The sequence below is a fragment of the Helianthus annuus genome, chromosome 15 (genome assembly GCF_002127325.2).
Source record: "Helianthus annuus cultivar XRQ/B chromosome 15, HanXRQr2.0-SUNRISE, whole genome shotgun sequence".
NCBI classification, from domain to species: Eukaryota; Viridiplantae; Streptophyta; class Magnoliopsida; order Asterales; family Asteraceae; genus Helianthus; species Helianthus annuus.
This window is the reverse complement of record NC_035447.2, coordinates 50,458,955-50,473,009: the sequence shown is the minus strand read 5'-3', so window position 1 is coordinate 50,473,009 and position 14,055 is coordinate 50,458,955. Positions and strand designations below refer to the sequence as shown.

Sequence of the window (14,055 nt, the reverse complement as noted above, 5' to 3'; positions counted from 1 at the left end):
GTATGTCATAGGTGCAACAAGGTGGGTCATATGGCTAAAGATTGCAGGGTCTGGCTTCCAAAGCAGCCGCAGCAGCAGCCACAACAACAGGAGAGGCAACAGTCTCAACAGAACCAGGGAAATCAAAAGGGGTGCTTTCAGTGTGGTGATGAGGGTCATTTTAAGAGGGATTGCCCTCAGCTTAATCAGAATGCTGGCAACAACAACAATACTGGGAGCGGCAACAATGGGAACAATGGTGGGAACGGAGCACGTGGAAGAGTATTTACTATTGGCGCTGGGGGAGACTCGCAATGATGGCAATGTTGAGACCGGTACGTCTTCTTGAATGATCTTTTTCTGCTTCTGTTTTATTTGACTCTTGTTTCGATTGGGGTTATGTGCCTTAGGGTTCAGTCGTCAGTTAGGACTGACTCCCACCTTTCTTGTAAATAAGCATGTAGTAGAATTAACTGATAGTAAATCGATAGAAGCTTCTCATGTTCTTTCTGGTTGTAAACTTGATCTCGTGGGTCAAGTGTTCGACATTGACCTACTTCCCAATACTCTTGTAAGTTTTGACATGGTCGTTGACATGGACTTGGTTATCTATGTATCAAGCAGAAAATTCTCTGCAAAAAGAAAATCGTGCGTTCCCTCTCCCAGTGGGGAATCCTTATCAGTTTGAGATCATCGTAGTGGTGCCATTGTTGGCATCGTCTCAATCGTGAAAGCCCAGAAGTGTCTACGGAAGGGCTACTCTGCTATACTAGCTCTTGTCACCGATTCGCCACTTTAAGAAAGGAAGATCGAGTATCTTCCAGTTATTCGTGAATTTCCTGACGTGTCTTCTGAAGAGTTACCTGGTTTACTTCCACATCGTTAGGTGGAATTTCAGAATAGACCTTATGCTAATCCTGATTTCCTTCTGGGGTACAGTAATCCCTTGGATTCGCTGGATACTATCACAGATTCATCACGGGATTTTCGAAGATTGCGCAACCTTAACCTCGTTAGCACAGCGGGGAGCGGTGAACTCATCGGGACCAAAGTAGCAGGACGTCTTCTCAGCTTTTGAAACCCAACCCTGTAACGCAAGGAGCATCACTTCTATCCGAGGGTACTGATGATCCGGCGATATATCATGATGGTTCGATTCAGAGTCCCGGTTACACGCCAATGCAACATGAGCGGGCGATGGCTTACGTGGTGGACCTACAGGAAGAACTGCACGAGTTCCGACCTGCGGTGGGAGCCGTGGTCTTTGGATTTAAATTGGAGGCATTACTTGGACGGTACCAAATGCACTACTTAGACCGATCACAAGGGCCTCCCGTGTATCCTTGTTTCAAGAAAGCTAAACATGTGATGGCAACGCTGGATGGAACTTTTGAATGAATACGACCGTGAAACCTGGACGTGTACGAGCTTTGCAGCTCGCTATCGACTTTATCATACCTGATCAGACTCACCCTATTTAAATTGAAGAACTGACGGAAGAGAGTTCTCAAGATAGACCCATGCGGGGCATGGGGAAGCAACCTTTGGCAGGACGGACGATATTTGCTGCTTCGTGGAACGGATATGGACCTCACTATACAGCAACCTTAGGGAACTGGTGTAGGCGAAGCACACGGGCCTCAATATCCTACTCATCAGAGCTTTGATAGGATGTATTAAAACCTGAAGACCATGTACGGATGACCGGGCCTGAAGGCCCACATAGCCACACATGAGAACGAAGTCAAGGTGGGATGCTTGGGAAGCGTGGCGAGCTTAACTGACGTCTGATGAAACGCGAGCGATACCTTTACTGGAGAAACTTATCGAATACATGGACCAGGAAGTCAAGGTTCGATTAACATAGTCATATCTCGATTGTGAGAGTTCGTTGGAACTCGAGACTAAGTATATGCAATCGTGCGAATCTGCTGAATCAATTCCGATGCAACTGGTGAATTTCGCGGACGAAATTCCCTTTCAAGTTGGGGATGATGTGGCACCTGAGAATAATCCACAACAATCTTGATTTCTCACTTCACTCTTTCGTGCTCACTTGTCAAATTTCGGGACAAAATTTCTTTCAAGTTGGGGATGATGTGACAACCCGAACATTTAAGGTCAGTGCCTTTACGTCACGTAATCCCTATTTTCTCATTGTTTCTCTTTTCACGCCCCTTACGACAATATAAATTGTTATAAAACGTGTGACTTTAATAATCGTGCTAAACGAAAATCCGGTTTAATATGTTTGCGTGTTAGTGAGTTAGTTTACTATGCCTAGTGTATGTGGGTCGAAACCCCTAGTAAACTACATCAAATGGAAATGGGGCCGTACATGCTGGTTATCCCATAATCTAACAAATTGAGCCCACCTTTGATTGTTTTGAATAACCGGCCCAGCTGTTTGGTACATCTCATGGCCGGCCCACCTCAATTGTGATTGGTATTATAGTAGGAGGTTACGTAATATATTTATAATAATCACATTATCACAAATTTCATGATACAACAAACCCTACCCCTACATCCCCTCCCCTGATCGCACAATCTCAGCAGCGGAACCCCCCCCCCCCCCCCCCCGTGTGTGTGTTAATCATCTATACCTTCTCGTTCGTTTATCCGGTTAGTATAATCGTTCCTGTTTCATCTACGTATATATATATGTTGCGTGATGTCGGTATGCACAAGTAATCAAAGTGTGATTTCCTGTTTTGATGTATGCTTTCGTTGATCGTTAGTGGTTTAGGTTGCTATATATGTGTACATCTTGTAGGTGATATCAGAACTTTGTATTCGTATGCATGACGGTCACGTAATCAGTTAGAATAATAGCAACCGATGGTTATGATGTTTTGTGTGGAAACTGTTAGGTATTCTTGGATGGAAAACAATGTTATATAAAAGAATCAACTCATGAATTCAGATTGTTTAATGATTATTATGTTGTGTATATGTGAATGCGATCTTGGGTAATACTAGTATTATGTATGATCAGAGAGTGAGTTAGAATTGGTTATGTATTGATTTATGCTAAGAAGGGTAGATAGAATCTTGGTAAATCGGCTAGACCCTTTACGTATTCATTGGGTTTAGGAGGTGTTACAGGGTGGGATCTTTGAGTAGGTTCTTTGGTCATGTTAAGTGTTATAAAGAGGAATCTGGTTTGTTGTGGTTATACTTGGTTAATAAATTAATGATAAATAGAAAGCATGATGATCATAGTAACTGTTGTAAGTGTCTAAAACTTGGTTGAGAAACTGATGAGCCGTGATTAGAGGGGGGGGGATGGGTAATGGAATTAGGTGGAATCGCACACCTATATTGGGCTGGGTGATAACATCAGATAGCACATGGGTAGTGGATTACACACAATATCACTTGGGCCCTGTCAACGGGAATAGGCTGCATAGCTTAGGGTGGTTGGGCTGATATAAAAATTGAACTAATAAACTTATGTAAATAGGTTTGGGCCTGATGATTAATGAGGGGGCTGCAACTTATTATTGAATCGGGTAGTTAATGATGTTAAATGGGTAGTGGGCTGATCATTTATTATTGAATTGGGCCGCTGGGGTTAACTGAATTCGACAGCCCAACCGGCCAACTAAAGGAAACTGGGTTATTTTATTATGGGCCGAACAAACTTATTGGCTGGGATGGTAGTGGTGATGATTTTATGTTAATTGCTTGGACTGGGCCGAGGTAGAGTGAGGCCGGTTATAACTTAAAATGTTAGATTGGTGTTTTAGGTTGAATAGATATATCTTTGGGCCTGTTAGAAACTCGTGACTCACATATTCATCTTAAACACATCTATTATTGGGCTGCATAGTGTAGAGCTATTCAGCCGAGCTTAATTTTGTAGATATGGGCTGATCTATAGGGTGCACATCAGAAGTGTTGATCTCGTGTCCATGAAAGGTGTTGTCTAAATTGTGTATCACTAGTTTGAATGTTACTTGTTTAGATAAGATGGTACACATGGTTACTCGAGCTAGGGGCTTCAGTAAAGAACGTGTTACGACGTGAATAATTACAAATGTGTTGAGAATTGTTCAAGTCTAGTATGAGTGCACTATTCGTGAAACTTATGACTTACGTAAATGTGGAACTGATTGTTATGTGTAATATGGTAGGTTTTGATTGATCATTGTGTGAAACGTGTAATTAATTCTACCGAGCACTCTAAGGTGAGTTCATCTCTCTTGAGCATGCGTCCCGGTGGTTGGGACAGTCAGTGGGTATCCCAGGGAGGGAAAAGTCTTTTGGGTAAAAACGGGAATGTTGGATAATATACTCTTCCTATCACCTTTAAAGTCCCTCCGTGTTGTTTGGTTACCGGGAAGGTAACATGGTATTAGTTAGTAGCGCTACTTAGGTTTGGCAACCTCACCCCGTTCCTGGGAGGACGGGTGTTGAACTAATGACCTAGTCATGACCAATGCTTTGATAGGAGCATTGGAGAAAGGGCAAAATAATCAGAAGCCGTCTTGTATTGGGGTATTATCAACATTGTTTTCAACATTACTTCGGGAATTAACTTCAATGGATTAACTACATATTTGGTAAACAACGTTTTCGTAAAACTATGAACTCACCAGCGTTGTCTGATACACTTGTTGCATGCTCGCAGGTTGTTAGGTTATATGGATTTGGAACTTGCTGTCTGAAGTAGCTGGAGTGGTCATGGGTCGTGCCGAGTGGATACGAATGATGGGTTTATTGATTTCACACATTTAAACCGAAACAGTTAGTTATGTTTTCTTTTGTTTGCTGCCGCTGAACATGTTGATTTTCTTTTAAACTTATTGACAGTACTTTTTAGAATAATTGATGATTTTATTCAACATTATGATTGGTTCAATATGATTAGTGGCTCGTTATTGGTTTGTCACACGCCTGACAGGGACACTCCCTAGGTGGTATTTTGGGGGTGTGACAGTTTGGTATCAGAGCCACTGGTTATAGTGAACTTGGTTTTAAAACGTTTTTATAAAACCAGACTATAACCGAACAATACCGAAATCGGCCATGACACTCAGCTCCAGACTGCAAGGTTCGTCTCTCGTTTATTATTGCATAGCATATCTAGTGTTTGCTTATGAATAACATTACCCGTGAATGCACACCTGACACTGTAGTATGAGCCCTTTGTTATCAATCCCGTTATGTGAACTGTTAGTGCGACACTACCCTTCGACTATTGTCATTCTTGATCATGTGAAACCTTTCGCTTGCTATTTGAATGTGGGGAACCTTTTAGCGCAAGTTAAGAGGCACTGAGATAAGCATGCAAATCGCCTTATTATTATGGGTGCACACATAATAATAACGCGAGGTGCATGCAAATCCCAGTGAGGCTTAATGAGCGTGAGAAGGGTTCTGCCCTATTGTGTGTAAACTTGGTAGTTTGTAGATTTCAATGTGATACTCGACTTTTGCCTCATTTCGACCCTTAAGATTGTTCCCTTCTCTTATATAGAACCATGAGTGGACGTGGAGGAGGTCGAGGTGGTGGACGTGGTCACATTGCTATGACCCAGGCCGAATTAACCAACTTGATCAACACTCGTGTAGCTGAAGCCCTAGCGGCTTACCAGGCTGGTACGATATGTTGCCAATTACTCTCTATCCTTGCGACGTATACTCGAATCTTACTTGTGTGTTGTATGTCCCTTCGTTTTAGGTCAACCTGCGAATCAACACAATCCGCCTGCCTGCACATTTAAGACTTTCATGGATTGTAAGCCACAGACCTTCAGTGGGACTGAAGGGGCTGTGGGACTCTTGCGTTGGTTCGAGAAGGCTGAATCAGTATTTGCTATGTGCAACTGCCCCGTGGGGGACCGTGTGAAGTATGCTACAGGCACTTTGGAGGATGGTGCCTTAACTTGGTGGAATGCCCAAGTACAAATGTTGGGTATTGAGATGGCGAATGCCACTACCTGGGATGATTTCAAGGAGTTGATGCGAGAGGAGTATTGTCCTCGTGATGAGATTCAGAAACTGGAGAACGAGTTCTACAACCTGAAAATGGAGGGGTCTGAGATTGAAGCATACACTAGGAGGTCTAATGATTTAGCAACTTTGTGCCCTAACATGTCTCGACCCCCACCTCGGCGAATTGAGTTGTATCTCAAGGGCTTAGCACCAGCTGTTAAGGGGTACGTTACTGCTGCAAACCTAGATAATCTGCCCCGTATCGTCCGTTTGGCACATAAGATTACTGACCAAGAGGTCGAACGTGGCAACTTGCCGCCACGTGTTTCTGCTACTACCTCGACTGCTACAGCTACAACCCCTGCTAGTGATCACAAGCGAAAATGGAACGATACTAACAAAGCAACCAGTGCCAGCCAACCTCAGAAAAGGGCAGACAACAGCATCCACCGTAGTTTTAGCCAGTCGTCTTCTGTGAACCAGAATCAGAGCAACAATTCAAATCAGGGTTCCTACGCGGGAAAGTTACCAAAGTGTGATAAGTGTATGTTTCACCATCGCGGGCCGTGCACCCGGGTATGTCATAGGTGCAACAAGGTGGGTCATATGGCTAAAGATTGCAGGGTCTGGCTTCCAAAGCAGCCGCAGCAGCAGCCACAGCAACAGGAGAGGCAACAGTCTCAACAGAACCAGGGAAATCAAAAGGGGTGCTTTCAGTGTGGTGATGAGGGTCATTTTAAGAGGGATTGCCCTCAGCTTAATCAGAATGCTGGCAACAACAACAATACTGGGAGCGGCAACAATGGGAACAATGGTGGGAACGGAGCACGTGGAAGAGTATTTACTATTGGCGCTGGGGGAGACTCGCAATGATGGCAATGTTGAGACCGGTACGTCTTCTTGAATGATCTTTTTCTGCTTCTGTTTTATTTGACTCTTGTTTCGATTGGGGTTATGTGCCTTAGGGTTCAGTCGTCAGTTAGGACTGACTCCCACCTTTCTTGTAAATAAGCATGTAGTAGAATTAACTGATAGTAAATCGATAGAAGCTTCTCATGTTCTTTCTGGTTGTAAACTTGATCTCGTGGGTCAAGTGTTCGATATTGACCTACTTCCCAATACTCTTGTAAGTTTTGACATGGTCGTTGACATGGACTTGGTTATCTATGTATCAAGCAGAAAATTCTCTGCAAAAAGAAAATCGTGCGTTCCCTCTCCCAGTGGGGAATCCTTATCAGTTTGAGATCATCGTAGTGGTGCCATTGTTGGCATCGTCTCAATCGTGAAAGCCCAGAAGTGTCTACGGAAGGGCTACTCTGCTATACTAGCTCTTGTCACCGATTCGCCACTTTAAGAAAGGAAGATCGAGTATCTTCCAGTTATTCGTGAATTTCCTGACGTGTCTTCTGAAGAGTTACCTGGTTTACTTCCACATCGTTAGGTGGAATTTCAGAATAGACCTTATGCTAATCCTGATTTCCTTCTGGGGTACAGTAATCCCTTGGATTCGCTGGATACTATCACAGATTCATCACGGGATTTTCGAAGATTGCGCAACCTTAACCTCGTTAGCACAGCGGGGAGCGGTGAACTCATCGGGACCAAAGTAGCAGGACGTCTTCTCAGCTTTTGAAACCCAACCCTGTAACGCAAGGAGCATCACTTCTATCCGAGGGTACTGATGATCCGGCGATATATCATGATGGTTCGATTCAGAGTCCCGGTTACACGCCAATGCAACATGAGCGGGCGATGGCTTACGTGGTGGACCTACAGGAAGAACTGCACGAGTTCCGACCTGCGGTGGGAGCCGTGGTCTTTGGATTTAAATTGGAGGCATTACTTGGACGGTACCAAATGCACTACTTAGACCGATCACAAGGGCCTCCCGTGTATCCTTGTTTCAAGAAAGCTAAACATGTGATGGCAACGCTGGATGGAACTTTTGAATGAATACGACCGTGAAACCTGGACGTGTACGAGCTTTGCAGCTCGCTATCGACTTTATCATACCTGATCAGACTCACCCTATTTAAATTGAAGAACTGACGGAAGAGAGTTCTCAAGATAGACCCATGCGGGGCATGGGGAAGCAACCTTTGGCAGGACGGACGATATTTGCTGCTTCGTGGAACGGATATGGACCTCACTATACAGCAACCTTAGGGAACTGGTGTAGGCGAAGCACACGGGCCTCAATATCCTACTCATCAGAGCTTTGATAGGATGTATTAAAACCTGAAGACCATGTACGGATGACCGGGCCTGAAGGCCCACATAGCCACACATGAGAACGAAGTCAAGGTGGGATGCTTGGGAAGCGTGGCGAGCTTAACTGACGTCTGATGAAACGCGAGCGATACCTTTACTGGAGAAACTTATCGAATACATGGACCAGGAAGTCAAGGTTCGATTAACATAGTCATATCTCGATTGTGAGAGTTCGTTGGAACTCGAGACTAAGTATATGCAATCGTGCGAATCTGCTGAATCAATTCCGATGCAACTGGTGAATTTCGCGGACGAAATTCCCTTTCAAGTTGGGGATGATGTGGCACCTGAGAATAATCCACAACAATCTTGATTTCTCACTTCACTCTTTCGTGCTCACTTGTCAAATTTCGGGACGAAATTTCTTTCAAGTTGGGGATGATGTGACAACCCGAACATTTAAGGTCAGTGCCTTTACGTCACGTAATCCCTATTTTCTCATTGTTTCTCTTTTCACGCCCCTTACGACAATATAAATTGTTATAAAACGTGTGACTTTAATAATCGTGCTAAACGAAAATCCGGTTTAATATGTTTGCGTGTTAGTGAGTTAGTTTACTATGCCTAGTGTATGTGGGTCGAAACCCCTAGTAAACTACATCAAATGGAAATGGGGCCGTACATGCTGGTTATCCCATAATCTAACAAATTGAGCCCACCTTTGATTGTTTTGAATAACCGGCCCTGCTGTTTGGTACATCTCATGGCCGGCCCACCTCAATTGTGATTGGTATTATAGTAGGAGGTTACGTAATATATTTATAATAATCACATTATCACAAATTTCATGATACAACAAACCCTACCCCTACATCCCCTCCCCTGATCGCACAATCTCAGCAGCGGAACCCCCCCCCCCCCCCCCGTGTGTGTGTTAATCATCTATACCTTCTCGTTCGTTTATCCGGTTAGTATAATCGTTCCTGTTTCATCTACGTATATATATATGTTGCGTGATGTCGGTATGCACAAGTAATCAAAGTGTGATTTCCTGTTTTGATGTATGCTTTCGTTGATCGTTAGTGGTTTAGGTTGCTATATATGTGTACATCTTGTAGGTGATATCAGAACTTTGTATTCGTATGCATGACGGTCACGTAATCAGTTAGAATAATAGCAACCGATGGTTATGATGTTTTGTGTGGAAACTGTTAGGTATTCTTGGATGGAAAACAATGTTATATAAAAGAATCAACTCATGAATTCAGATTGTTTAATGATTATTATGTTGTGTATATGTGAATGCGATCTTGGGTAATACTAGTATTATGTATGATCAGAGAGTGAGTTAGAATTGGTTATGTATTGATTTATGCTAAGAAGGGTAGATAGAATCTTGGTAAATCGGCTAGACCCTTTACGTATTCATTGGGTTTAGGAGGTGTTACAGGGTGGGATCTTTGAGTAGGTTCTTTGGTCATGTTAAGTGTTATAAAGAGGAATCTGGTTTGTTGTGGTTATACTTGGTTAATAAATTAATGATAAATAGAAAGCATGATGATCATAGTAACTGTTGTAAGTGTCTAAAACTTGGTTGAGAAACTGATGAGCCGTGATTAGAGGGGGGGGATGGGTAATGGAATTAGGTGGAATCGCACACCTATATTGGGCTGGGTGATAACATCAGATAGCACATGGGTAGTGGATTACACACAATATCACTTGGGCCCTGTCAACGGGAATAGGCTGCATAGCTTAGGGTGGTTGGGCTGATATAAAAATTGAACTAATAAACTTATGTAAATAGGTTTGGGCCTGATGATTAATGAGGGGGCTGCAACTTATTATTGAATCGGGTAGTTAATGATGTTAAATGGGTAGTGGGCTGATCATTTATTATTGAATTGGGCCGCTGGGGTTAACTGAATTCGACAGCCCAACCGGCCAACTAAAGGAAACTGGGTTATTTTATTATGGGCCGAACAAACTTATTGGCTGGGATGGTAGTGGTGATGATTTTATGTTAATTGCTTGGACTGGGCCGAGGTAGAGTGAGGCCGGTTATAACTTAAAATGTTAGATTGGTGTTTTAGGTTGAATAGATATATCTTTGGGCCTGTTAGAAACTCGTGACTCACATATTCATCTTAAACACATCTATTATTGGGCTGCATAGTGTAGAGCTATTCAGCCGAGCTTAATTTTGTAGATATGGGCTGATCTATAGGGTGCACATCAGAAGTGTTGATCTCGTGTCCATGAAAGGTGTTGTCTAAATTGTGTATCACTAGTTTGAATGTTACTTGTTTAGATAAGATGGTACACATGGTTACTCGAGCTAGGGGCTTCAGTAAAGAACGTGTTACGACGTGAATAATTACAAATGTGTTGAGAATTGTTCAAGTCTAGTATGAGTGCACTATTCGTGAAACTTATGACTTACGTAAATGTGGAACTGATTGTTATGTGTAATATGGTAGGTTTTGATTGATCATTGTGTGAAACGTGTAATTAATTCTACCGAGCACTCTAAGGTGAGTTCATCTCTCTTGAGCATGCGTCCCGGTGGTTGGGACAGTCAGTGGGTATCCCAGGGAGGGAAAAGTCTTTTGGGTAAAAACGGGAATGTTGGATAATATACTCTTCCTATCACCTTTAAAGTCCCTCCGTGTTGTTTGGTTACCGGGAAGGTAACATGGTATTAGTTAGTAGCGCTACTTAGGTTTGGCAACCTCACCCCGTTCCTGGGAGGACGGGTGTTGAACTAATGACCTAGTCATGACCAATGCTTTGATAGGAGCATTGGAGAAAGGGCAAAATAATCAGAAGCCGTCTTGTATTGGGGTATTATCAACATTGTTTTCAACATTACTTCGGGAATTAACTTCAATGGATTAACTACATATTTGGTAAACAACGTTTTCGTAAAACTATGAACTCACCAGCGTTGTCTGATACACTTGTTGCATGCTCGCAGGTTGTTAGGTTATATGGATTTGGAACTTGCTGTCTGAAGTAGCTGGAGTGGTCATGGGTCGTGCCGAGTGGATACGAATGATGGGTTTATTGATTTCACACATTTAAACCGAAACAGTTAGTTATGTTTTCTTTTGTTTGCTTCCGCTGAACATGTTGATTTTCTTTTAAACTTATTGACAGTACTTTTCAGAATAATTGATGATTTTATTCAACATTATGATTGGTTCAATATGATTAGTGGCTCGTTATTGGTTTGTCACACGCCTGACAGGGACACTCCCTAGGTGGTATTTTGGGGGTGTGACATTTTGAGTTAAGTTTCCTTGATAATAAACATTGGGTGTTAGCCAATTATTGTTCATAACTTCCGATTAACAACTAATCTGGTACCAATTCCCTTTAATTGGTATCAGAGCCTGCGATTATACATGTGAATTCGTGAAGAATAACCATACATGTGAACGTAGGGGTGGTTGATTTAGAACGACCGAACCTGTGATTGAAGGGGTTTGATCGGGATTGCAGAAAAACTCGCCGGAACTACTGTATCACGACGGAACAGTAGTTCAGATCGGACTAAACCAGCGGAGATCGGAAAACCAGCCATTGGTGTACGAATCGTAGTAGTTTGATCAAGTGCAAGAAATCAGATTAGCAGAGTCGGCACACGTTGGAAAGACATGAGCGATAGTGGTGAACCGGTGATTCTTGAGAAAAAGCTGAGTTCCATTGTTTTTTAGTCAAAGCTACGTTCAAAGAGATTGACTAATATTCGTTTTCTGGTCATAGCTTTATTTGTGAATAATTGAAAAAGATAATTCTTTTAAATTACCTTATTTATTTACAATTAATTTAGAGCTGGTGTTGGGTTTTTCCATATAAAACAATATTATTTTTTAAACTACGTTTCAATCGAAACCGTAAGTTAAAACGTGGTCTAAGTTTTTTTCCATTCAGATTTGATCAAGTTGGAAACAGTTTTTAACTGTTGATTGTCTTGATTAATCGTTGATTATAGTAGGTTGGAAACGGGAAACCGTTGATTGTCCTACGATGTTATCGACATGAATCGAAAAACAAACCGATTACAACCACGTTAAAAGGGTTGTATCAGTAAAATTGATTCACTGGGGACTACTAAAACCTATAGCCGACGAAAGAAACGAACGATGGTTGTGGGTGAAGGTTCGAATGCTCTGGTAAAGGAAACGAATCCAGGTTCGTTTCAGTGTCGGATGTTAACTTCAACAAATTACACGATTTGGAGCATACGTATGGAAGTTATTTTTGGGATTCATGGAGTTTGGGATGTGATTGATCCGGGTTCTGATGATGCGAAGAAAAATAACGTGGCAAAGGCTCTTTTTTTTCAATCGATACCGGAGGAACAAATTTTACAGATCGGGAATTTGAAGTCAGCAAAGGAGATGTGGGAAGCAATTCAGTCAAGAAATCTCGGTGCAGAACGTGTGAAAGAAGCATAACTTCAAACCTTAATTACTGAATTCGATGGTTTGAAGATCAGGGATACCGGAACGATTGACGAGTATGCCTCAAAGTTGTCGTCTATTGCTTCTAAGGCGGCCACACTAGGAGAAAAGATGGAAGAACGAAAAATGGTCAAGAAATTATTCACTAGTTTGCCAAGGCGGTTTATACATATTCTGGCCTCACTTGAACAAGTTTTAGACTTGAAGATAGTCGGGTATGAAGATGTGGTTGGTAGACTAAAAGCTTATGAAGAGAGGATCAAAGAAGAAGATAACGCATACGACAATTCGGGTAAGTTATTGTTCTCTAAATCTGAATCTTCTTCTAGCCGTGGACGTGATTCTAGTAGGGGTCGAGGTCGAGGATCTCACTCATCGCGAGGGCGTGGCTGTGGTCGGGATAACACCCAAAACCGCGGTCAGAAAGAAGAATATAAGACCCGAGACAACGGAAAGCAAAAGGATAAAAAGCGTGATTTATCGGGAATAAAGTGTTACCGATGTGACAAATATGGACACTTTGTTTCAAGATGTCAAGATCGATTAAAAAATAATGAGGCGAACATGGCACAGGCTGAGGAACGAAATAATGAGGTTGATGGAACATTTTTTATGATGAAGATCGATCAAGAAACTATCTTTTTAAACGAAGAAAAGGTTTTGCCAAAGAAATTTGAAGCCGATTCTAGCGAAAAAGATGTTTGGTATCTTCATAACGGAGCCAACAACCACATGATGGGTAACCAGAGTTATTTTGCAGAGCTAAACGAGCGAATAAATGGAAGCGTGAAGTTTGGTGACGGTTCACGTGTGACGATTAAAGGAAAAGGGTCGATTTTATTTGAAGGTAAAACCGGTGAACAAAAGCTTTTAACCAATATTTATTATATCCCAAATTTGTAGAGTAATGTGATGAGTTTGGGTCAAGCAACCGAATTTGGATGTGAAATTCAAATGAAAGATAATTTTCTAACGATGTTTGATAGTGATGGAAAATTATTGATGCGAGTGGCTCGTTCGAAAAATCGTTTGTACAAGGTGAAATTGAAAGTGGGCAGTCCCGTTTGTCTTATGGCGAAAATCAGTGAAGATTCGTGGTTATGGCATGCGAGACTCGGGCATGCTAGTTTCAAGACCTTGGAGCAAATCAACAGGATGGTTTTAGGAGTTCCAAAGATTCGTCATGAGAATAAGGTGTGCGAAGCATGTATGGTTGGAAAACAAACGCGAAAACCGTTCCCAAAGAAGGCGACTTTTCGAGCATCACGAACACTTGAATTAGTCCATGGTGATTTATGTGGACCAATTTCCCCATCGACCATGAATGGTAATCGCTATATTTTAGTTTTGATTAATGATTTATCACGATATATGTGGTCATACTTGTTAAAGGAGAAAAGTGGAGCTTTCGAAATTGTTAGGCACACAATTTGGATCTGTTCAAGTCGTAGAA

General features: G+C 42.2%; 1 protein-coding gene across 1 annotated transcript; it reads left to right on the top strand.

The window, feature by feature from the left end:
* The first annotated feature begins 12,281 nt into the window (after positions 1-12,281).
* Positions 12,282-13,505, top strand: LOC110913657. The gene is made up of 2 exons (XM_022158478.1): positions 12,282-12,581; positions 12,633-13,505. The coding sequence occupies exons 1-2, from the start codon at positions 12,282-12,284 to the stop codon at positions 13,503-13,505; spliced, it is 1,173 nt and encodes a 390-aa protein (XP_022014170.1).
* Positions 13,506-14,055: the final 550 nt, after the last annotated feature.

What these genes read in the sequence shown, in the direction of transcription:
- LOC110913657 (XM_022158478.1), top strand. Translation starts at nt 12,282, where the DNA reads ATGGTTGTGGGTGAAGGTTCGAATGCTCTGGTAAAGGAAACGAATCCA. An exon ending in GAAATCTCGGTGCAGAACGT is followed by an intron (nt 12,582 to 12,632) that starts GTGAAAGAAGCA and finishes GATGGTTTGAAG; the next exon opens with ATCAGGGATACCGGAACGAT.